The sequence below is a fragment of the Pelobates fuscus genome, chromosome 4 (genome assembly GCF_036172605.1).
Source record: "Pelobates fuscus isolate aPelFus1 chromosome 4, aPelFus1.pri, whole genome shotgun sequence".
NCBI lineage: Eukaryota > Metazoa > Chordata > Amphibia > Anura > Pelobatidae > Pelobates > Pelobates fuscus.
The window spans coordinates 37,314,354-37,341,767 of NC_086320.1; the positions used below are offsets into that span (position 1 = coordinate 37,314,354).

Genomic DNA, 27,414 nt, shown 5'->3' on the forward strand with positions numbered 1-27,414 from the left:
TTTTTTGTCTGACAATATTACATTATGACATTGATTTTCCTTGATGCTTCTGACCCACGGACAAGGGCCAGTGATGCCTTTGTGTAATTTATTTTTGCGGCTGGTGTGAGTGCCGTTTAACTAGCCAATCCCTTTATAAATGATTCTCTTATATTCCTTGTCCCTTTCCCATTGATAGATGAGCATCATGGTTAGTGTAGTCCATTGACAATAAAGGAAGACTCTAATTTAAGAAATGCAATCACTTATTGCTAAGGTTAGAGTTTCTTCTTAGTATTTTAGATACAGGGCCCCCATTTCAGAAGAAAAGAAAGAAGATTTATATACCTTTAACCCCTCACTGCTCCGGTGTCATCATGTCCATCCCTTGCTGAGATCATCAATGATGATACTTTTAAGCAATCCAATGCTTCTCTATAGCAAAGCATTCAGGGCTACTTTGTAAATTACCGAGCTGTGCCAGTCATGATCTCTTCACAGAGAAGCATTTATTCTAATGCATTCTATTAGGATTGCACAATACTCTCAGAAATCAAATAAATGAATACAATTTATTTATTTTATTTTTATTAACGGGGGTATTTATTAAAGTAAGAATTCCAAGCGATTTTCACATTTAAGACCAGAGTAATCAAACTGAATACATAGCTGACAGAGAGGTTTTCCAATATGACTATTTTTACCTTAAATTTGAAATTCACTTTGAAATCTCACTTTTCTGAAAAACCTGTTAAACTTCTTTCAAGGAAAACAAAACGCCTACAGTCTGTACACACACACTCATCGACTCTCACTGACACAGATTTTCAATGACACATACACACATTCTTTGACCCATAGAAAAAAACACACACAATATTCCATAAACACACACAGCCTCACTGACCCATACCCACTCACAATAAGTGACACAAGCTCAGTGTTCCATACACAAACACAATGTGGGGTCATAGAAACCTCACCAATCAAAAGACTTATCACCTTTTTAACTTAAATGTTTTACATTGAAAGTCACCCTTGGTTAGTAGGTTATGACCACATAAACCCCAATGCCATCCGGTGCTAGTCATAAGTTCCATGAAAAACTGTTTATATTACCATGGTTATTCACTAAAGTATGGGGAATTCAAAGCAATTTTCAAATTTAAAGTCATAAAATTTAATTGAATAGAACATATAGCTGATTTGGAGAATTTTTCCAATTATGATATTTTGACATAAAATTCTAAATCAGCTTTTCATTCACGTTTCATTTTTGGTATTTAACAAGTTATCAAATATCCCTGAGAGTATGGATTGGCTTAGCATTATAGAACTAACTACTAGTATGGGATATATACCCAACCCTGGTATCGTGTGATGTGTGATGTAGCAATGCTTGTAGGAGATATGATGTCATAAAGCAGATGCAATGTCGGAGAGCAAGATGTGATGGGAACTTATGGGTACGGTTATAGAAAGTGGGTGTGATGTCAAAGAGTGCTGCAACGTCAGTGCACATAGTATGATGTCATAAAGTAGATGGCGATGTCACTATGATAGTGACAGCAAGAGTAGTATCAGAGAATAACAGCACTATATGACTTGCAGGTGTAATTTCAGAGACTGTGTATGATGTCAGAGAGTGGAGGGAGGAAGGAGGAAGTGTAACTATGACATGATGTCAGAGAGTGAATGCAGTGCCAGGATTTGATGTAAGAAAGTGAATGTGATTGCATTCACACAGACTTATTTGCTAAAGTGAAAATTCAAAGTGGATTTCAAATTTAAGGCCAAAATAGCTACATGGGGAAATTATTCTTAGTTAGCTTGCTTCACTTCAGCTATTCTGGCTTCAAAGGAACACTATAGTCCCCAATACAACCTTTGCTTAATAAAGAAGTTTTTGTTTTTTTTGGCTTACAGATCATGCCTTTTGAAGTTTCAATGCTCAATTCTCTGCCATTTAGGAGTTAAATCACTTTTGTTTCCGTTTATGCAGGCCTAGCCACACCTCCCCTGGCTGTGACTGACACAGCCTGCATGAAAACAAAAATTGGTTTCACTTTCAATCAGATGTAACTTAGTTTGAAAGTTTTTATTTCCTGCTCTGTAAATTGAACTTTCATTTCATACAACAGGCTCCTGCAGGGTCTAGCAAGCTATTAACAGAGCAGGAGATAAGACATCCTAAATTAAACAGAATTTGCAATAAAGGAAGTGCAAACATTAGATGACTCTTTACACAAAACGTTTAGGGAGACTGTGCAAGTCACATGCTGGGAGGTGTGGCTAGGGTTCATAAACAAAGGGATTTAACTCATAAATGTCGGAGAATTGAGCAGTGAGATTGCAGGGGCATGATCCATACACCCAAATTGCTCCTTGAAGCTAATGTTGTTTGGGTGATTATAGTGTCCCTTGAAATTCAATTTAAATTCACTGTGAATTCTCACTTTAGTAAATATCCCTGCCAAATGTAAGTCCTAATATGCTGACCCTAAAGAAAGGGATGTCAAAGTATACTTGTATATGCAAATTACTATACCACAGTAAGTGTCTATAAAACAGTGTTAAAATTGCTGTGAACTTTATTCACTTGCATTTGTGATGTATCAGGAGTGTGTTTTCTCTAACATATTCTTTTAAATTGAACATAGCATATTTTGTCCTTTTTATTTCATAATGTATAGTTAGCATTTTTACCTATGCGTATCATAAAATATTTGAAATGTAAGAAAAATATCTTTGCTTTCAGAAAATACAAAAAGTAGACAACATTAGCAATTTTCGGAGAAAATAATGTATATTTATCCCATACACGTTACACAAATAATACATTTTAAACATGTACAAGATTTAATATCTGCATCCATTTCTGCGCAATACTCTATTTTTAGGTTAAAAAATACATTTTTAACTTATTTGCACTTAGGCTCCTAAAAACACAAATTTGAGATAATATATTACTTGAGTTATTAGAGAATGCCTGTATCTGTATATTAAGTAAAAAAAAAATTGTTTACACTTTAGTCTAGTGTAGCTTAATTGTACCTTACTGTGAGATTTCTAAGCATCTGTTGTTACAATGTTGTGTTACAATGTTAACACATCATCATTGTTCGTTATAGCAAAGCGGCAGCCATAAAAAGTTTGCAAACGTATACGCAAAATGTAAAAAAAGGATATCTCATGAGAGTTTATTTGACCTGATCCAGGAAGTGAGGAGAACCTATAAAAGAGTTTCAAATAGTCCATTGAGTCTAGCAGTTTCCTTCTCAAATCTCTTTTTCCCAGTATAGGGAATAAGCAATAAACTCCCTAGAATTATGTTTCAGTACTACATGATAAAAAAAAAAATAACTTCAATGTTGGATCGCCATTTGATAAACTGATTCTATTACAGGGAATATAATCAAATTAAAGAAGAAAAAATCCACAGCTGGATATTAATTATAAATATTAATTTCACCAGCTTTAACCCTAAAAGGAATCTGATGCACAGTATTTAATTGGTTTAAAAAAAAATGATTCTTCACAGCACCTACTTGCAAAATCAAAAGATTCAGAGATTGTGCATAGATAATCTTTATTTTTCTCTAATTGGTTTTAAACTATGATATATATACCCTGTTATATTTTTATTTTAATATTTGTGCAGTTTCATTCTTAGTGCATACAATATCAGTGCATGGACCAGGGGCTGCAAATTTGCAGCGGCTGCTGGATTTCAGTGCCCAGCATGCTCAGCCAGCAGAGGACATGAGCTGTCCAATTGTGACAGAGGGAGCCACTTAGTTTTAAAATGAAAGTGTGGTAGATTAAGTAAATAATCTCCAGCTTTGAGTAAACCTGGAGGTGGTAAAGTCTTCGCGCCTCTCTCTCAGTGACCGATATATGTTGGCGTTCTTGTTGTAAAGGAATGTAGGTGTCTCTTGCACATGATTCCTTTGGTAATAAGTAGGCTGATAGTTGGTTGGAGAAGTTGGAGTCCTATAAGACGAGTAATTATGGAAGGAATTCATTCTGTGCAGTGATGTTTGGGCAGGCGTTGATGTGTTTGTTGGGGATGAGGATTGCCGGACAGGTGGTGGGATGTTTGTTGGGGATGAGGATTGTCGTACAGGTGGTGGGATGTTTGTTGGAGATGAGGATTGTCGTACAGGTGGTGCAATGTTTGTTGGAGATGAGAATTGCTGTAGAGGTGGTGGGATGTTTATTGGAGATGACGGGCGCAGCGAAACCTGGGAGAAGCTCGTTGCAGAAGAACCACTGAGCTTTTCAGACGTCGTATTGGGGCTGATTGCAGAACTGCTGTCGGACATCATACTAATACCTGGAATTATATGAAACAAAGAGATATGGATGAGCTATGGTTTCTGGTTCTTTATTTATTTATTTTTTAATTCTTTATTTTCGCTTGAGTGGTAGACAGTGGAATACAAAACAATATTTGACATATATAAACCGTCATGTGATAATAAAGGTAACAGCGTTGACATCATTAGTAAAACATTAGTGCCAGAGGGCATCTTGCAGGTTTACAGTTATTCATGACCATGGTGGAACATGGGTATAGTGTAACGGTGGGTACCAGCCTAGTGGGGCCAAGTCCATGGAGGCTGCTAGTCATGTATTGTGGTCGGGGAGCCCCTGTCTTGTCCGTGATATGCCACCGGGAGTCTTTTCCGGCTATGTTTCCGCCTGCTGGCAACAGGGATCTTTAGTCACTAGTCTGATGTCCGCCCCTCAAGTATCTTATTGGTCGGTTTCTGGCTCTTTAATTCAATTTCAGGTGCCTCATAATTGATCAGCAAAAATGTTTTTTAAAAAAAAATAGGAATAGATATATATAAAAGTATTCATAATTAAAATGCATACATTTCCTCTATATATTCTTAATTTAATTTGATTCAATTCACCTCTATGAGGAGATGCTGATTGGTGGAAACCAGGTGAATCAGTGAGGGAAGATACATTTAAAAAACTAAAGAGGTGTCACCAAAGAAAGCCACGGTAACGATAGCTTAACAAAGCCAAATAAATTGTATTGTGATAGTTAAAATGTTTGGAACTGTGTCTTTTCTTCATTTGCAATCACACAATTAAATCTACACGTCGTGTTCCCAGCGAATCTACATGTTATTTTAGTAGGAAACTACAAGATTTGAAAGTATCCCGAATAAATATATATAAAAATGACTAATACTGAAATATTCTGTGCTCTTACTGTTTTGCTGCTTTAATACAGGTGCCATTGGTGCTGGTGTCTTTAAACCCATCACTGGCTTGGATGAGCTATACAGATGTTGGAACTCCTCATCGAACAATTCCACCACACGTCCGGAAAACTTGGACAAGAAATTCCGATGAACTTGACCCGAGAGCCATGTGAAACTGGAATTAAATAAAACAAATAAACAATCTTTGAATTTTATATGAACTAATTATGTACAGAGAAATAAGGATGAAATTCAAATATATATATAATTTATTTCAGTACATTATTCGTATCTTTTAACATAAGCTACGGTTAAATTTCCGTTATATCTGCTGCTATAAATTCACCCCTCTCCCATTAGATTCAGGAGAGGAGCTGGGGAGAAAAGTTGCATGTATCTGTCTCCTCAGCTCCTTTGTGCAAGCAATATAATTATCATGAGAAGGCTTAAAGGATCACTAAAGGGTCAGGAACACAAACATGTATTCCTGACCCTATAGTGTTAACACCACCATCTATCCCCCCTGGGTTCCTCATGCCTCCATAAATATAGCAAAATCTTACTGTATTCAAGCCTGAAGCTGTAGATCTGCATGCTGTTTGCCTCGAAAAAACAAGCAGTCTGCTGACATCATCAGAAGTGGTAGCCTGATCCAATCACAATGTTTCCCCATAGGATTGGCTGAGACTGACAAGGATGCAGATCAGGGGCAGAGCCAGCATGATTCACACACAGCCCTGGCCAATCAACATCTCCTCATAGAAATGAATTGAATCAATGAATCTCTATGAGGAAAGTTCAGTGTCTGCATGCAGAGGGAGGAGACACTGAATGTTTGGATGCATTTTAGGCAGCCATGACCCAGGAAGGATCTCTAACAGCCATCTGAGGAGTGGCCAGTGAAGTTATCACTAGGCTGTAATGTAAACACTGCATTTTCTCTGAATGCAGTGAAGGTAATGATTCTACTCACTAGAACAAATTCAATAAGCTGTAGTTGTTCTGGTCACTATAGTGTCCCTTTAATTAAAATCATAGCAGCTGCAGATATCAACTTCTGCCCAAAAGCATAGCACCAAGAAATCCCATATGTTCCAGCACTTCAATGAGACAAGGAGTGCCTGCATTATGCAGTGTCGAAATTGCTCTTTGTTTGTCGCTTCTTTGCGACTTCTTATAATTACTTGATAAATAATTACATAACCTGAGTGAGTTTAGCTGCTAAATATAAAGGAAAACATTTATGACAGCAAAAAAAATTTGCCAGTCAGAAAGCTTTACGGAGTTGAAACACAATTTGAACAATTTAGGTAAAAAATCCCGAGTTACAAAATACCCCCCACCCCACCCACCAGCTGTCAATCAGTCAATTGGTCATGTTACTTCCTGGTCTGGTTAGCTCAGTGGAACTACACTCAAGAAGAAGGAATTGTCCAGAGCACCTGCCTTGCAATGACTACTTATTCAGATGCATTGGGCTGTAGTTGGACAGCCACAAAAAACCTGGGGACCCACTAACTGAGATGAGTAAATAATGACAGCTATGGGAGTCCATAGTTTTTTTTCTGAAGAGGAGGAATTTTCTCAAAATTAAACACTAAAGTGAGAATTCAAAGTGAATTTCAAATTTAACGTCAAACTAGCTGAAAATAAAACATTCTCTAACTCAGCCATGCTTTAGTTTGAATACTTTGTCCTTAAATTTGAAATGGACCTTGAATTTACATTGAATCCTCAATTTAGTGAAAAACCTTGTTACTGTTTTGTGAACTGACCTCATAATAATGTTGAAACACAATTAGATGAGGAGAAAATATTATTCGAACAATGGGAAATTGCCTTAGAATAATCTGAACGAGGAGGACAAGGCAGGTGTGTTCACAAATGATATTTAGTTTATTCAGACCAATAGAGTGTACAGTTTTACTTTAAACAAACAGACTATGTAGCATATATTTTTCTGAAGTTTGTATGGTTAGTTGAGACTTATAAACAAACTACAGGATTAACTCCTTCACAGTGAGTTTATTCACAAAAAAAAAAATAATGTTAAGTTCTGAGATTTTCATGTCAAACTTCTTGCATAAAAACTTTTTTTGGGGGGTACAACGCCTTCTAAAAAGTTGAAAAACTTAAGAAAATGTATATATTTATGTATTAGTCAATAAATTGCAGATATTTAGCAGGGAAATTAACCAGACATCAGGTGGATCACAAGGCTTTCTTAAGATTCAGAATTATGTGTGCAGACGAACAGACCTCTTTTAGAAGCCACGCTACGTATGACATGATAAAAATATATCATTATATAAATACTGATTTTGATAATATATATATATTCGAACCTATGCCTCTATCTGATTTAAAACAATGTATACATTAAAATATAGGTACATAGATAACTTTTAACAGTTCCCTTTAAGATGGATTTGAAAACCTGTGGTCCATAGCGCATGGAAATATTGTATATCGGTTTCCCAATCTGTAATGATTGTAGTAAAACTTTATCCCAATAGAAAAAAAAATTCTGATTTCAGTGCGTGCATTTTGTTTATATTCAGTACCCCCACGGTAATTTAAAGGGCAGGGCTGTGATCTTCTGATCATGCTGATTAACTACGTTGGAATGCAGGACAATAATCACAGAATGTTTTCCAGCAGTGAATGATAATTATGAACAAGTAGGAACAAAGTTGACATGAAAGTGCATAATCTTACTGACGGCACCCCTGGCATTTACACACATATACCCTAAAGCCTGATCGGAGAGATATGTCCAGTTCTTCATTGGAAATGTTTACATTACTCTCGACCCGAGGGTTGACGATGACATACAGGTTAGTCTATTAAATTCAAGATGGTCCACTTTGGAAGCAACCAAACACAAAACAAAAATGAGAAATTATGAGATTACAATCTAGACAGGGGATTGTAAATGTGACCAAAGGCAAGAAGCCATCCATCTCAAGTGACTGACGAGAACAAGAGTGAAAATAACAACCGACCTATGAAGGTTCCTGTAATCCTGGTTTAATTAACTGGATTAAGTTAATGACTGCAGCCTGCCCAAATGAAAAGTTGTAGACAGTTTGCTACAGTATATTGCACATTTATATAACCTGTTATCTGAACAGATTCTGTGTATTACCAAAGGTGAATCTTGGAACTCCTGGCCACATACAGATTTTAAAGGCAATTAGATTTCAGGCAGGTCATAGTGTGCACCACACCAACTTTCATCATGGAGGTGCTTCAGTTTATAGATAAAAATGTTGTCCTATCGTCCACATACATGCAAGCCTATAGATGGGTAGGTCCAATGGTTCTTCTTAACGATGCAGAAGCACACTGTCCCTTAGTTCACGACAACATGGACAGTTGTGGCCAGTGTCCTAAGGGTCGATGAGTGGATCCAGAGTTCATTGAGCAGGAAGGCATACAGTTGCAAAGTTGAGGTGCCCCTAAAGATCAAAGGGGGCAAGTATAGCCTACAACAATGGGTCAGTTGTACACTGGGAGGGAAAGTGACTCAAAGCCAACCTAGACTTAGGAACCACATTCAACAAAAAAAAGTCATCAGCAGTTCGACTTTGTAAGATATAGTATGTTTTTCTACCGTCACATTATACACCTGTTAATACAAATTAGCTGAGAATCTAAAAGAAATGCCTGATGAGGATGCCAGTTTGAGAAGATACACCCAAACTTGGCACTCACTAGTGCCACCCTTTCCAATGTGCACATAATAAATATGCATTGGTGCCAAGAAAACATATTTACTTTGACTGCTGGCTCCATAATTTACACCTGTTTTAAAATAAAGTGATAAAACACAAAAGAGCTGTCAGATAAAAAAAAACAAGAAAGTGAGATTGCATCACATTCATGTGAAAACACTCTCCCTAATGAGTGTCATAATTTGATCATTATTCTTGATTGCATAAACTCTTTCAAGCAAATCAAGGAATTGCTAACTTATAAGAAGCCTTTACGCACCCCACAATTTTGTGGCATAACAAGCGAGTTCATAGGGAATCTTTAACCTGTCCTTCGCTCCTAACCTGATAAGATAATTGGAGCCAAACAGAAAATATATTATTATATATGCTAAATTGTTGAGACATTATTAACTAGACTCAACATTTTGGCAAATCAGAAACGTGACAAATAAACAGAGGGAAACATAATGCATGACATTCCCGAATGGAGCAAATGAGCTGCATAGCTACCAACCTGCAATCACATTATGAAGAGCAATTCTGGAGCAAAATACTACACATAGAGCAATTACCGTGAAAACCAATGGAATGCTGCAAATAATTGCTATTTTGTAACACTTTGTTCTACACACTGACAGGCCATTTACCCTTGCTACCTGCTAAATCAGTCAATACAGGTTATTTCTATGGCACGTTATATCCTTTAAATGGATACTCAGGAATCAGTTATGATCTGTTCATTAAACTGGAGATAAGGAATTATGAAAACCCTCAATTAAATAATCCTTTCTTTGTTGTATGTTTCGCAGTTTTTAAGCTCTGAACTGATTTTCTTTTATTCTTCAGAAACCTCTGAAGAATGGCTAATTGTATTTTTTTTCTCAAATTCTGTCTGTTCCAATTAATGTGTTTTCATCTTTTTCTCTTTTTCCATTCTAAACATTGTTTTGATGTTATAAAAGAAGCGTGGGTTCATTGGCTGCCGAGAATTATGGGAAGAGAAGACACCCGGAGGTCCTATTTACCCACCCCTGACATGACAAGATAAAGATATGTTTTTCTACATTTGAAAGAGACAGTATTGATCTGGCTTATCATGGGTTATTGATCATTATATTGGTTTCATGAGTGTTTCCTTATTAATAATGGTTTGATTAAAATAAATCTTATCTTGCATTATATTATTCAAGTGTCATCATCACAAACAAACTCCCTCTTAGATTAAATTTGTCGTCTACAGTGATATTGTCTTTTTTACAATGTTATTGTATTTTTGACATCTACCGTATATATATATATATATATATATATATATATATTTTTTTTTTTTTTTTTTTTCTATTGTATCCAACTAACAGATCGGAGTAGACATCATTATGTTATTCCTGTGGATGGATACAGTCTGACAACTTCCAAAAAAGAGGAAAATTATGACCAAGATTTTCAGCCTAGCTGGAAACACAAGTGAGATATTGGGCCCCAGCAACACAAAATTCCCCATCTCCATGAACCAGACATCATATTGTATTTATGTAATGTATTGCCCCATTGCGTAATTCTGCTAAAGAAAGACAATGTGCTGAAATGGATTGTAACATATTTGAGACTTTAAGTAGAAAGCTGTAGAGCAAACCCTCCATGCTGCAGAAACCCATATCTTATTGTTAATATGCATTGCCTCTCACCTCATACATACATTCACTTTTGCTTTATTTGACCGGCCTGGAATTCCAAGAACATTCTAAAAGAATTCCAGATTTCAGGGAAAATAAAAACAAAAAACTTTAGCTAACAAACCCTCCAGTGTAACACAGTCTACAATTATATTGCAGTTGTAATGTCACTAGAGACATTTTCTAGTATGAAGCCTCAGTTATCCAAATGGTAACAACCCTATCCTTTGTATATGATGATAAGGTTAATTTGTCACCTGCATGAAACTGCATGTTTGTAAATATGAGAAGAAGAAAAAAAAAACTTGCTTGCCAAGTTTGATAAGTTTTCTGCAAGTTCCTGTCACTCAGTTAAGGAGTGAACTATTGGATCTGACAAGTTAATTGAAGGGTAATGCTTTGGAAAATGATAGCGAGGCATGAAATATCCAATTGTAATAATCAGTCTTCGTGCCAGCTTTCACATGCTCGGTGTCACAATGAGAACAACCCCAAGATGTAATTTAGATAATTATCTCAGCAATCATTGTTAAAGTCAAGTGATATCTGATGATAAATTCATTGGGATAGTCAAATATTAAAAAATAAATATAAAATAAAAAATAAAAGTATTTAAAGCTTGATCACCCTATGCTTACCTTCTTCTCTTCCTCATTGATAATCCGTGCTACTTTTTAAATCTTTTTCTCCTAACATACATGTGACAAAGTAGGGACTATGGAGGGAATAAGTCCTTGTCTTGCTCATTGTGAAAATGTTTATGGAGGCCCCAGTGGTCTTGCGGGATCCCCTAGAGGCCTCAGTGTTGTACACGCGTGCATGCGTAAGAGTACAGCACTGACGTGGGCTCCTGACAGATGAAACGCCAGGAGATTAAGAGGACCCATTGGAAACAAATGTCGGTGGACAGTAAAATATACCTTCCACATCATTCAGACACTAAGGGGTGATGACACCATCGGGGGTCTTTGCAAATCATGGAAAGATCCCAAAAGGTAATAGAGTCGCTTTGACTAGTAAAGGTACATTACGCTTGACACTAGTTTCCAAGTATATCCTGTGGTCAAGTAGTGTTAACCAACTTACTGGATACATATTGTATCAATCAACATCATATGAAAAATGAGAAATAATATGGAATATGTGGCAATGCTTACAAATCTATCCCTACATGGATCATTAAGAGATAGATGAGTACTGTCACATTTTCTGTCTTTTTTATTATTGAAATAAAGTTTTTCTTTCTTGTTTATATTATTCTTCTATTTCGAGTGAACAGTCTTGCATTTGTTTTTATGTTATTTTTCGACTTTGGAAAGATCAACGACTGGGGTGACTTGACAGTAATTTAAACTATGACTCCAAGATACTATAGTGTCCTATCCATTGAACTATCACACTGATATCCCTGGTGAGGTTACTTCTAAATCCACTGAACTATCTCACTGATATCCCTGGTGAGGTTACTTCTAAATCCACTGAACTATCTCACTGATATCCCTGGTGAGGTTACTTCTAAATCCACTGAACTATCTCACTGATATCCCTGGTGAGGTTACTTCTAAATCCACTGAACTATCTCACTGATATCCCTGGTGAGGTTACCTCTAAATCCACTGAACTATCTCACTGATATCCCTGGTGAGGTTACCTCTAAATCCACTGAACTATCTCACTGATATCCCTGGTGAGGTTACCTCTAAATCCACTGAACTATCTCACTGATATCCCTGGTGAGGTTACCTCTAAATCCACTGAACTATCGCACTGGTATCCCTGGTGAGGTTACCTCTAAATCCACTGAACTATCTCACTGATATCCCTGGTGAGGTTACTTATAAATCCACTGAACTATCTCACTGATATCCCAGGTGAGGTTACCTCTAAATCCACTGAACTATCTCACTGATATCCCTGGTGAGGTTACCTCTAAATCCACTGAACTATCTCACTGATATCCCTGGTGAGGTTACCTCTAAATCCACTGAACTATCTCACTGATATCCCTGGTGAGGTTACTTCTAAATCCACTGAACTATCTCACTGATATCCCTGGTGAGGTTACTTCTAAATCCACTGAACTATCTCACTGATATCCCTGGTGAGGTTACCTCTAAATCCACTGAACTATCTCACTGATATCCCTGTTGAGGTTGCCTCTAAATCCACTGAACTATCTCACTGATATCCCTGGTGAGGTTACCTCTAAATCCACTGAACTATCGCACTGGTATCCCTGGTGAGGTTACCTCTAAATCCACTGAACTATCTCACTGATATCCCTGGTGAGGTTACTTATAAATCCACTGAACTATCTCACTGATATCCCAGGTGAGGTTACCTCTAAATCCACTGAACTATCTCACTGATATCCCTGGTGAGGTTACCTCTAAATCCACTGAACTATCTCACTGATATCCCTGGTGAGGTTACTTCTAAATCCACTGAACTATCTCACTGATATCCCTGGTGAGGTTACCTCTAAATCCACTGAACTATCTCACTGATATCCCTGGTGAGGTTACCTCTAAATCCACTGAACTATCTCACTGATATCCCTGTTGAGGTTGCCTCTAAATCCACTGAACTATCTCACTGATATCCCTGGTGAGGTTACCTCTAAACACATGGAAAGAGTCAAAACATAGGGGAGACAAAAACACAAATACAATTCCCGAGCCAATAGTGCAGAGCATTGGAATATAATTGTAAAAGCCCATTTACTACCTAAAATATTTGAGTTCAGTGCCAATTGGTCAAAATAGGCCACTTGTCAAGGAATAAATAGAATGACCATCAAGGGAGCATAAAAGGATAAAGTCACGTACTCGGGTTAAACACACACAGATACATACACTGACAGATATACTGAAACACACACAGACACCTACACTGACAGATGTATTGACACACACAGACATACTGACACACACAGGCATACTAACATACACACCGACAGGCATGCTAACACACACACACACACACATGCACACAGACATACTGACACACACACACACACACACACACAGACATACTGACACACACACACACAAACATACTGACATACACACACAAACATACTGACATACTGACATACACACACACAAACATACTGACACACACATACTGACATACACACACACACACACTAACACACTGACACACACACACACATAGACATACTGACACACACACACAGACATACTGACACACACACACAGACATACTGACACACACACACAGACATACTGACATACACACATACTGACACACAGACACTGACATACACACACAGACATACTGACACACACACACACACACACAGACATACTGACACACACACACACACAGACATACTGACATACACAGACATACTACTGACACACACACACATTTAGCCACGTTCCAGGTTCTTACCTTTTCCTGGAGGGTGGTTTCCCTGGGGTCCAGTGGCAGACTGAGGCAGATGGGAGTTCTCCTCTGGAACTCCCCTCCTCCCTGCCTTTCTCCTCCCGCGCGGCTATTATCTCCGGTGGGAGGAAGTGACGCGCGGCACTCACTTCCTCCCAGCCGGTACAGGAAGGGGTCCGGTCGCACTGCTTAAATGTCACAGCGCCCGACCGGCCCCTGCTCACACATGCTTACCAGGTGGCCCTTAGTGCATGGGCCACCCGGGGGGCCTCCTTAGTTGGCGTGCCGGTGCGGATCTGTGCAGCCGCACCGCAGGGTACATGGGGGCTGCTCAAATCACGGGGCCCACGGGGCAGCTGTTTTGGGGCCCCCCAGGAGCAACTGGGCCCGGGGCAGCTGCCCCGTTTGACCCGCGCTAAAGACGGCCCTGCCTCTAGACACAGTGAGCATGGGCCCAATGTCTGGAATACCCTTTCAACTTAGAGAGACCCTAAGCACATGCATTGCAACAAAACCAAACAGAAGATATAAGAAGATATGATTATCTGGGATTACTGTTTCTCGAGCAGAAAGAGTTATATTTTGTATCAGGTCCAATCTTATGGGTGGAATCTGTCTGATATGGAACAGGCCTGTGTTCTCTCTTTAGTGGTACATATGAGTATTAACTTGTTTGAGAGCTGAGCGGGGACTAATTGAAGGTCAAGCTATAGTTTGTTATTGTCATCGGTGTTCTCATATCCTCTGTTTGTCATATGTCACACACATTATCAAAGGTTTAACTGGCGTCCAAATGTCAATCTTGAGTTCAACTGCTGGAAAATCCAGTGTAGATGGAGGACTTTAAATTCCTCCAGTCAAATAACGCTGTTAATGCTATATTAATTTCATCATTATTATTATGTAATAGACAAATAGTTGTACCTACAGTGTATATTCCATTACACACAATCCCTCCGCCATTTTGTTAGTCACCATATTGAATACATAAACAGTAATCACCTCACAGAGATGGTACAGAGATGTTAACTCTTTAAATATAAAATGCTAATATTTTCCCCATTATTAAACTATTCCATGTTTACTACTTAAAAGATAAAATACAAATATTTTGCCCATCATTAGAATGGGTTTAACTTTTCCATTGGGGTTGCAAAATGGATAATTAATGTAGTTGTCAAATGACCCTCATTCAAACAGAAGGTTAGAATGTCTCGATCTTCCTAGAGCCCGGGGCTCTTTGCCTTGGAAACCTCAAATAACTTTCTTTAAAGGATGTGTCTGTCATTGTCAAGAAACCTTTCAGTGATAAGTGACCCGCTTTCTAGAAATGTAACCTTAACCTTGGGCAAAGTAAAATGCACACACAAACACAATCAACTGACAAATTCATTTTTGTAACAGTTTAGACCTCAGTTCAGTGATGGATTGGATATCCCTTGTTCTTTACAGATTATTTCGTATTATCTTTCAGAGTGACTATCCTGAAGCTGTCGCAGATGTGAGAGACACAAGAGATAGAGAAACAAGAGAAATAGAGTAATTAACTGTACGATTGAGAGTGTCATTTATGTTATAAGAACACATTAGCATGTACAATGTGTTTTAACTTGATGTCTGCCAACGTGCAAAACATGCGTCTACATTGTGAATATGTTTCGGGAATTTGAAAATGTAATAAAAGCTATATATTTTATTAATAAATTTACATCTAGTAGTAAATGAACAAAAAGTGGTAATTATTACTGAAATCTTAATACACCCTCCTTATCATCATCCATATATATCAGAGCTGTAATATCATTGCCTACGTTCACGTTATCTGTCAAATTTAGTTTCAGTTATTTCTAAGCAGAATATGAGAATTTTCGATGGAATTGAATACAGGCGGAATATCTGTATGTCTTTTGAAGAAAAAATAAAAATAAAAAAAAGTAAACTATTGCATGAAAGAGTGCGATATCTGTTAATATCAGAATATTAATACATTTCTGCTTTTAACCAACTATTTTTCATTGCATTTTTTTATATATATGATTGATACCATTCAAATAATCACCCTCTTAGCAACATTTCCAAATGTAAATGATGTAATGTATTGTTTTGTTATTATTATTGTTATTATTATTATTATTATTATATATTAGTCCAATCATTGTATAACACAGAAGAAGTATTAGCATTAAAATACACTATTTGTTCTAAACATAATTTTTAAGGAACCCTCCATTATTAATATGCGGAACCCTCAATAGCACTCATATATATTCATTCTTCTTAGTTTTAATAGATCAATATCTTCAGATAATCCTGGTAACTCCCAATATCTTGGAACAATAAACGCTCCTGTTTCCTAGAATCGGATAAACTGGAACATATTGGACTTTCAAGGTAAAATTGTAAGTACAGAAAGGGAGCATATTTACCCCGGGCTTTTCTATGAAAGATAATTAAAGCCCCAATTTTATAGGTTTTTTTCATCTCAGTAATTATACCTTTAGATAGTAAGGCTGCACCTACATTTTTACAAACATTAATGTGTCTCTCCAGGGCATTGCTTTTTTTGTAGGACTAATTCTTCGCTATTATGGTGACGTATCACATAGTGAATTCAGGCAAAGATTCTTCTATAAAGATATATGATAAAGCGGATTAAAGAAATTATATGTTTTGACTCTAGTCTGTTTGGCGCTAGGGGCGGAGCTAAATTGGCAGTATTGCTCTCACTATTTATAGAGCGTTGGGATATTACATGGCTCAGCACAATGGATGTACTAACAAATCAAATGCATAGTAACAAAGAAGGTGAACACAAACAAAATGTGTAAATGCTGCTCAAACCAAATTACAATTCAGGAGAAATGGGATATTACTTCACAAGGGATAAATAGCAATGTATTTAGAAAAGGAAGACTATATGCAAACCTATAGTGTGTTGGAGAAATGTAGCGAAAACGGGTGAGATAAGGTAAAAACGTTGAAGGAGTACACTTTTAAGAGAGGCAGATAAACGTTTTGAATTGTCCCCCAGTTTATATATATTTTTCTAAATAAGGGCATACTTCTAGCATACCTACCAATTGTCCCGATTTAGGAGGACAGTCACAATTTTGGGACCTAATCCCTCTGTCCCTCTTTTCTATCCTAATGTCCCTCTTTTCTATGAGCTTCATATTGTTGGTGTGTGGGAGCACATAACAGAGCTCCACAGCAATAATACTCCCAGTAATGTGTCTGCGTGTATAACAGAGCTCCACAGCAATAATACTCCCAGTAATGTGTCTGTGTGTATAACAGAGCTCCACAGCAATAATACTCCCAGTAATGTGTCTGAGTGTATAACAGAGCTCCACAGCAATAATACTCCCAGTAATGTGTCTGAGTGTATAACGGAGCTCCACAGCAATAATACTCCCAGTAATGTGTCTGAGTGTATCACAGAGCTCCACAGCAATAATACTCCCAGTAATGTGTCTGAGTGTATAACAGAGCTCCACAGTAATAATACTCCCAGTAATGTGTCTGAGTGTATAACAGAGCTCCACAGCAATAATACTCCCAGTAATGTGTCTGAGTGTATAACGGAGCTCCACAGTAATAATACCCCCAGTAATGTGTCTGAGTGTATAACAGAGCTCCACAGCAATAATACTCCCAGTAATGTGTCTGAGTGTATAACGGAGCTCCACAGCAATAATACTCCCAGTAATGTGTCTGAGTGTATAACAGAGCTCCACAGTAATAATACTCCCAGTAATGTGTCTGAGTGTATAACAGAGCTCCACAGCAATAATACTCCCAGTAATGTGTCTGAGTGTATAACGGAGCTCCACAGTAATAATACTCCCAGTAATGTGTCTGAGTGTATAACAGAGCTCCACAGCAATAATACTCCCAGTAATGTGTCTGAGTGTATAACAGAGCTCCACAGTAATAATACTCCCAGTAATGTGTCTGAGTGTATAACAGAGCTCCACAGCAATAATACTCCCAGTAATGTGTCTGAGTGTATAACGGAGCTCCACAGTAATAATACTCCCAGTAATGTGTCTGAGTGTATAACAGAGCTCCACAGCAATAATACTCCCAGTAATGTGTCTGCGTGTATAACAGAGCTCCAGAGCAATAATACTCCCAGTAATGTGTCTGAGTGTATAACGGAGCTCCACAGCAATAATACTCCCAGTAATGTGTCTGAGTGTATAACAGAGCTCCACAGTAATAATACTCCCAGTAATGTGTCTGCGTGTATAACAGAGCTCCACAGCAATAATACTCCCAGTAATGTGACTGAGTGTATAACAGAGCTCCACAGCAATAATACTCCCAGTAATGTGTCTGAGTGTATAACAGAGCTCCACAGTAATAATACTCCCAGTAATGTGTCTGAGTGTATAACAGAGCTCCGCAGCAATAATACTCCCAGTAATGTGTCTGAGTGTATAACAGAGCTCCACAGCAATAATACTCCCAGTAATGTGTCTGAGTGTATAACAGAGCGCCACAGTAATAATACTCCCAGTAATGTGTCTGAGTGTATGACAGAGCCCCACAGCAATAATACTCCCAGTAATGTGTCTGAGTGTATAACAGAGCTCCACAGTAATAATACTCCCAGTAATGTGTCTGCGTGTATAACAGAGCTCCACAGCAATAATACTCCCAGTAATGTGACTGAGTGTATAACAGAGCTCCGCAGCAATAATACTCCCAGTAATGTGTCTGAGTGTATAACAGAGCTCCACAGCAATAATACTCCCAGTAATGTGTCTGAGTGTATAACAGAGCTCCGCAGCAATAATACTCCCAGTAATGTGTCTGAGTGTATAACAGAGCTCCACAGCAATAATACTCCCAGTAATGTGAGTCTAAATAAGGTACATCGTTCTTGTTCGAAATTACATTTTAGTTGCATTAATTGTTAGTAGTAAGTCATCTAAAATGTATTAGTTCAGCCCTGCCTCCGGCCATACCCCACTCACACCCCCTAAAATTAAAGAGTCCCTCTTTGTTCATTTGACATGTTTGGAGCTATGTTCAAGTATGTATAGTATTATATGATGTATTATATGTTACAAAAATTGTATATTATAAAGTGATACATTTCATGTAAGAGCAGATGAGCCTCCAATGTACATCTTATATTGAAGACCTAAAATCCAGTATGCAAAACAATTATGTATATTCACTAATCGCATGCTGCAGATGTTCACTGGTGGGATTTCCTGTTCTTTCAATATTTAGACAGTTAAGGTCCTTTTACAAAGCCGTCAGTTAGAAAATATTCCAGTAGACAAACACAGCATTATATGTTTCCATTGTAGGAGGTTTTATTGGTTTTATGAAAGCAATTATATAGCTTTTCAAAGCAATACAATACTAAGGAATCATAGAAAATATGTTAAAATAGACTGAATAAGAAAAGAGGGTGTGATCTAAAAGTGGCCGGTAAGAAGAAACGCAATATGGGGATTCTCATCAATGGCATAAACCCACGTTAATCTATACAGTAACATTCCGTGTGGTCTTTTCAAAGTACCACATTTTTTTCAGGAACAGTAGTGCTCACTATAATATCTGAGTTTTAGAGATTTGAACTGATTTGAAACATTGAGAGTAAAATATTCCATTTGTGCAAAATATTTGTTTTGCACTTTCTTGCGAACTATACTCTTCCCAGGCAATTTGAGGATTTCAGTCACTAAGCAACAGCTTAATAGGAGACAGGATCAGCAGATAATGCGAATGCTGGCTGGAGGGATGATCAGGTCCCTTTATTATTTCAACATGTGTAATTTAGCCTAATTTGGAACAGGGGCAAATTTCAAATTTTAAGTCCCTATAGTTGAAATGAAAAACATAGCCGATTTTTAGAATTGATTTCGATTGAGTTATTTTGGCCTACAATTTGACATTCTCATTCAATTTGCACCATTCCACATTAAATAGATATCTACATATATCTACGTTTTGTAGAAAGTCTGTTGCTGGGACAGGGGCAATGATTTAACATTGTATAATTGCATGAATTTATTTAAACATAGTCTATTGATGAAAGATCCAGTGTATGAATTAACAATACCCGCGTCATATATTATTTGTATGATAAAAATAATGTTATTAAAGAATTGTTATGGCAAAGAGAGAATTGTATAATAATTTGGCTGTACACATGAATAGATGGCACATAAAAGGGAGTGCGTTTGTTAAACGCCCTACACATTCTCTGGCGCGGATCGTGTTTAAATATGTTTTTGTAAACAGGTTTGAAAAAGTAGTTAGGGTTTAAGTAAGGTCTATTTATTTTAGGAAGGAATGTTTAATTCAATCATTTAAATGTGTGTGTGTTTTAAAGGGACACTATAGTCACTATAGTCACCAGAACAACTACAGCTTATTGAATTTGTTCTGGTGAGAAGAATCATTACAAAAAGATAAGTCCTGCGCTCACTCCCATCACTCCTGGGCGGCAGCAACGACCACAGTACACATCAGCCCCAATATATAGTTGAAAACCAAAGAAACAAAAAGTTAACTGCGCTTTCTCCTTAATCCCTATGTATATTTAGACAAATGGAGGTCATTTAGTTACTCCAATAGCCATTGGAGGGAATGCCCGCCTGCCAACGTCAAGGCAGACCCCCCTAAGCAGGTCCTACACTGACCCTTCACCTTGCTTCCTTGAGTATTTGGCAAAGATATCTTCACTGAGACAAAGAGGGGTATTTTTTTATATACATCCCTATATACTTATTAACCCTTAATAGGGAACACATGGGATGGGCGGCTGCATTGTAACAAAGCTGTGTGAGCACAGGACTTATCTTTTTGTATTTGTATTCACTTTTTGTATCACACAGCTTTGTTACAATGCAGCCGCCCATCTCATGAGAGAAAATGCAGTGTTTACATTACAGCCTAGTGATAACTTCACTGGCCACTCCTCAGGTGGCTGTTAGAGATCCTTCCTGGGTCATGGCTGCCTAGAATGCATCCAAACATTCAGTGTCTCCTCCCTCTGCATGCAGACACTGAACTTTCCTCATAGAGATTCATTGTTTCAATTCATCTCTATGAGGAGATGCTGATTGGCCAGGGCTGTGTTTAAATCATGCTGGCTCTGCCCCTGATCTGCCTCTTTGTCAGTCTCAGCCAATCCTATGGGGAAGCACTGTGATTGGATCAGGCTACCACTTCTGCTGATGTCAGCAGGCAGTGGGCGGGTCTAAAGGAAACAGGCACAAAGCATGCAGCTGCAGACTTGAATACAAGTAAGATTTACTATATTTAGGGAGGTATGAGGGGACCACGGTGGCTAGATGGTGGTTTTAACCCTATTGGGTCAGGAATACATGTTTGTGTTCCTGACCTTATAGTGCTCCTTTAAAAAAAAAAAAGAAGAAGCCAAGAAATGAAATGCAACATATCTGTCATCAAGCATTATGTAGTCACAGATGTTATTCTTCTCCACACTACAATGAAAGTATAGAATTTTTCTGGTATTAACGTACCCCTGCCCTGACCAACATGACATCCTTAAAGAATAAACTTTAATCTCTACATTGAGCAAGTCAAAGTGCTGAAAAACGTATAGAAGAAAAGATATGTTGTACTTTGTAGAATTTAACCGTCCTGGTATTTACTGCTGATCTATCTGGGGCAGTGTTTGGAGCGTAGCCTAAAAGGATTATCTATAAGTTAACGGAGAGGACGTGGCATAAAACCCAATAATATTTACATTCCAGTAACGGGGAATGATTTGTTCTGTTTTGATTAATTAATTTTCAAACTTCGGTTTTATGTGATATTCGGAAAATATTAATTCAGATGAATGGAAATTTCTATGAAAATGTTGATAATTTCCTAAAATCGGACTGCCATTATTCACTATGTTGGTTGTCACAAAGCTACAAAGTACCTAGTAAAGGAGTTAACTGCTAAACTGCTGATCTTTCAACCGTTTACTAAATAAGCCCCGAATTTGCTATCTTTATTTGGGATTGAGATTTTTAATAATATGTAAAAAACAAAAACAAAAAAAACACACCCTAATGTGTGCTCCTTAAATATGGCAATCCCACATAAGGGTACCAATTCATGGAGTTATCTACAAAACTCCTGAAAGATCAAAGTAATGAAAAGCCCTTCTCAGCTGTCTATTAGGTATCTCGCTGATTGATATCCGTTACATGGGATTCCCATATTTAAGGATACCATATTAGGGAGCTATTTACTAAACAGCTAAAATATTAAAATTAATTTTGCTCTTTCCGTTGTTTAGTAGAGAGCTCCCTAATTTGCTATCTTTATCAAAACGAATGGATCCAAAATAAAACAATTTAATTAATTATGGATACATTGATTTTTTTTGTTTTGTTTTCGTACTGAGGCTATTCGGAAATTCTGATGCTTCCAAATAGTTGAATCAGACAAATTTTAGACAAAATTCGATTTGTTACATTTCTTGTGGGTTATTTCCTTTATAATTTATGTTGGGATATTATTGATCTATGAACATGTTGATAATCAGATCATGTCAAACTGGACCTACCTGAATGTCCCAGACAAAACACATCTCCAATCAGATATGATGAATTTCTCGCAGATTTGACCGTAGAATTTTTTGCCAGATTTTGCACAGTAAACTTCACCAGACACGCTCCTAACACAAACATTCTGTAAATAAACACAAGTGGTAAACTCTGCATTAGTTTGTAGGAGATACATATATCACATATAGATACATATATAGATAGAAAAGAACCATATTGTAAAAATCAAACCATTGATGGGTTTTAGAAACATCATCATAAACTACAATACTGAAAGCCCAGTGCTTTATGTTTATCGCCTAAATTACAATACGGTGTTATTTTCCCTTACAATTAAAAATGAAGGAGTTAGGATTCCAATAGACTGAAAAATGCTGCTTTAATTATTGCTTTGCCAGTTTACAAACCCCCTGTATATTGCATAATTATTAATTCTATGACTATACGGGAATATATAACTCTACAACATACCTTGAGATGGACATCCTTAACCTGCAATTTTTCACACATCTTAATGAAAAGATGGACTTTGGTGGCTTCAAGTAGCAGGTAGACAAATATATTTCTCTTATTAGCAGCTTCGAGCACGTCGCAGAATATTTCAGCATCCGTGAACTCGTCCATCATTATAGCTAAAACCTGAACAGAAAACAATTCATCATTTTACCACTAGCCTGTGAAGATGCACAATGGTCAAAGTATCTTTTGTCCTACGTTCTAGAGAAAATGCTGGTTTAGAACCAGCTTGCACAGACATTCTATTACCTAGAATGCCACCACGTGAATCAGAGAGACAAGTCTCACGGGGTGTTCAGCATTTTTAAGAAAACATGTTTGACCCAATCAAATTATACAAAGTGAAGAGTTTATTTCCATTTATATAAATTCAGTATCTGATCTCATGCGTATACACGTGTCTAAAAGAAAGAATTCACATCATTTACCTCTGCAGGCGTAAAGAGATCCTCACATTTAAAGTTACGACATTTGCTGTAAATTCCCAAGCTTTGTCCAGATTAGAAAGTGACTCAGCCTATTATAATGTTCTATAAGTTCCCTATGGCAATGCTGAGCTGATCCCATACATCTTTTAACAGTAGGACTTCACAGGAACAACAGGTGGGAATCTTTGTTCGGTAGTCCGCTTTCAACAGAAAGCCAACATCAGCTCTAAACACCTGCAAACCTCGCTGTGCAATCTATAAGGATAACACAGCTTTAAGAATACACATAATGACCTGTTTTATTTTATGTTTCTAAACATACCCAAAAGGTCAAAACGGAACATTGTATGGTTGGTGTCTGTCATTAGTCCTTTTGGATCACAATCCATGACATTTATATATATCTCATGGATTGTGATATATATATATTTATATCATGGATATGGTTGCGTTGACAGACACCAACCATACAATGTTACATTTTGACCTTTTGGGTATGATTAGAAACATAAAATACAACAGGTCATTATGTGCGTTCTTAAAGTTGTGTTATCCTTATAGATTGCACAGCGAGGTTTGCAGGAGTTTTACACAACAAAGATTTTTTTAAAAAAATACATTTTAAATAAATTCGTCAAGAAAAGCATTCCACTCAGGGGAGTCAACGTAGAAATGAAATAGATATACCCAAGTAAGACCTTATGGAAAGGACACCAACCCATTATTTTGTTTAAAAAGCTGTGTTTAAATCAGGTCTTTATTGCTAAAGTTTTAATTTTGTCTTCACATTGTCTTCACGTGAGCACAGGTGACGCTTTGAACATGAAGCACACAGACCTACCTAATGTTACACAGTAAGTGACACAGGGTTATTCAGTAAACACTGCAGTGGAGTGAATCAAAATCCACAAAAAAAACTCAGTCACATAGTAAATAACACAGAGCCACTTGCACATTTCTTTGCCGACTTTTCTTTATGGATAACAGTTTTCATTTTTAAAATGTTATTGTTAGTTTAACTGCAAGTATATAATAAATAGCAAACAAAACATGAAGCAAGAAATTGAGCACACCAACATAACATAAAATAATCAAAAAGTGTAAAAAGATTTTTTTTAATTTTTTTTTAAATTGATAACCAGATGCAGATGGTTAAAACACCAACTTGAACATGATTTGTTACAGTTTGAAGATTCGGGAAACTGTATCAATTTGTATGGCGTGTTGGAGTTTTTTTTTGCAACTATTCCATCCAAATGAAAACATGTCGCCGCCAAGCTCATCCTTCAAGCTGAGAATCTCTACTATCAGGCTTGTGACGTGTTTTACTTATAAATTCAAGATACAAGATTTTTTTTTTGGTTGAAATGTCAAATGTTTTTTTACTTTGTTCTTCTTAACCCCTTAAGACCGCAGCCAAATGTACAAGTTGTGATCCAAAAAAAATGTAAACAAACCACAGAATTTTACTATATGTCTGTTCAACAATAATTTACCTCTTTCATACTAAGTGCACCCACACTTATTATATATCATTTTGTTCAGGGGAAACAGGGCTTTCATTTAATATCAAACATTCATGTATGGAACTCCATTTTATATGAATAAAATCTAAAAAACTTGAAAAAATTATGAAATCTTGTTATTTTTCAATTTCAGCATGGCAATTTAACTGTTAATGTCAGAATACTATTCGGTTTTCCTGCAATAAAACATACATATTTGTATTCAGAAATGTCTCACGAGTAAAACAGTACCCCCCATGTATAGGTTTTATGGGGTTTTGGAAAGTTACAGGGTCAAATATACGACTTGTCCATTATTTTATTTTCTGCATAGAAATTTGACAGATTGGTTTGAGTGACCTAGGTTGCCTTTTAGACCGTATGGCAGCCCAGAAATGAAAATTACCCCCATCATGGCATACCATTTGAAAAAGTAGACATCCCAGGGTATTCAAAATGGGGTATGGCCAGTCTTTTGTAGTAGCCACTTGGGCACAAACCCTAGCCAAAGTTAGCGTTTTTTTTTGTGTTTTCTTTTTTTTACATAAAATCTGTACTTTCACTGATAATATTATTGTTAGTATATAGTTTACTGCCCTGAAACACTCCTAGTTCTGCTCAGTGATGTCTCACGAGCGCCATGGTACCCCCCATGTATAGGTTTTATGGGGTTTTGGAAAGTTTCAGGGTCATATATACGGCTTATCCATTTATGCTTTTTCACCTTGAAATTTGTCAGATTAGTTTGCAGTGTCCAGGCTGCCTTTGAGACCGTATGGCAGCCAAGAAATGAAAATTACCCCCATCATGGCATACCATTTGAAAAAGTAGACATCCCAGGGTATTCAAAATGGGGTATGCCCAGTCTTTTGTAGTAGCCACTTGAGCACAAACCCTAGCCAAATTTAGTGTTTGTTTTTTTTTTTTGCATTTTTCACATAAAATCTGTACTTTCACTGATAATATTATTGTTAGTATATAGTTTACTGCCCTGAAACACTCCTAGTTCTGCTCAGTGAGGTCTCACGAGCGCCATGGTACCCCCCATGTATAGGTTTTATGGGGTTTTGGAAAGTTTCAGGGTCATATATACGGCTTATCCATTTATGCTTTTTCACCTTGAAATTTGTCAGATTAGTTTGCAGTGTCCAGGCTGCCTTTGAGACCGTATGGCAGCCAAGAAATGAAAATTACCCCCATCATGGCATACCATTTGAAATAGTAGACATCCCAGGGTATTCAAAATGGGGTATGCCGAGTCTTTTCTAGTAGCCACTTGGGCACAAACCCTAGCCAAATTTAGTGTTTGTTTGTTTTTTTTGCATTTTTCACATAAAATCTGTACTTTCACTGATAATATTATTGTTAGTATATAGTTTACTGCCCTGAAACACTCCTAGTTCTGCTCAGTGAGGTCTCACGAGCGCCATGGTACCCCCCATGTATAGGTTTTATGGGGTTTTGAAAAGTTTCAGGGTCATATATACGGCTTATCCATTTATGCTTTTTCACCTTGAAATTTGTCAGATTAGTTTGCAGTGTCCAGGCTGCCTTTGAGACCGTATGGCAGCCAAGAAATGAAAATTACCCCCATCATGGCATACCATTTGAAAAAGTAGACATCCCAGGGTATTCAAAATGGGGTATGCCCAGTCTTTTCTAGTAGTCACTTGGGCACAAACCCTAGCCAAATTTAGTGTTTGTTTGTTTTTTTTGCATTTTTCACATAAAATCTGTACTTTCACTGATAATATTATTGTTAGTATATAGTTTACTGCCCTGAAACACTCCTAGTTCTGCTCAGTGAGGTCTCACGAGCGCCATGGTACCCCCCATGTATAGGTTTTATGGGGTTTTGGAAAGTTTCAGGGTCATATATACGGCTTATCCATTTATGCTTTTTCACCTTGAAATTTGTCAGATTAGTTTGCAGTGTCCAGGCTGCCTTTGAGACCGTATGGCAGCCAAGAAATGAAAATTACCCCCATCATGGCATACCATTTGAAAAAGTAGACATCCCAGGGTATTCAAAATGGGGTATGCCCAGTCTTTTCTAGTAGTCACTTGGGCACAAACCCTAGCCAAATTTAGTGTTTGTTTTTTTTTTTTGCATTTTTCACATAAAATCTGTACTTTCACTGATAATATTATTGTTAGTATATAGTTTACTGCCCTGAAACACTCCTAGTTCTGCTCAGTGAGGTCTCACGAGCGCCATGGTACCCCCCATGTATAGGTTTTATGGGGTTTTGGAAAGTTTCAGGGTCATATATACGGCTTATCCATTTATGCTTTTTCACCTTGAAATTTGTCAGATTAGTTTGCAGTGTCCAGGCTGCCTTTGAGACCGTATGGCAGCCAAGAAATGAAAATTACCCCCATCATGGCATACCATTTGAAAAAGTAGAC

General features: G+C 37.3%; 1 protein-coding gene across 1 annotated transcript in view; it reads right to left on the reverse strand.

Annotated features, from left to right (window-relative positions):
• Positions 1 to 3,640: 3,640 nt before the first annotated feature.
• Positions 3,641 to 27,414, reverse strand: part of FAM83A (family with sequence similarity 83 member A) — a 40,042-nt gene continuing 16,268 nt past the window's right edge. Inside the window, exons 2-5 of the mRNA XM_063450263.1 lie at positions 23,028 to 23,195; positions 22,556 to 22,680; positions 5,210 to 5,376; positions 3,641 to 4,315 (exon numbers count right to left, since the gene is read on the reverse strand). Coding sequence (XP_063306333.1) covers positions 3,801 to 4,315; positions 5,210 to 5,376; positions 22,556 to 22,680; positions 23,028 to 23,195 — 975 coding nt within the window. The 3' untranslated portion in view covers positions 3,641 to 3,800. The remainder of the gene's footprint in view (positions 4,316 to 5,209; positions 5,377 to 22,555; positions 22,681 to 23,027; positions 23,196 to 27,414) is intronic.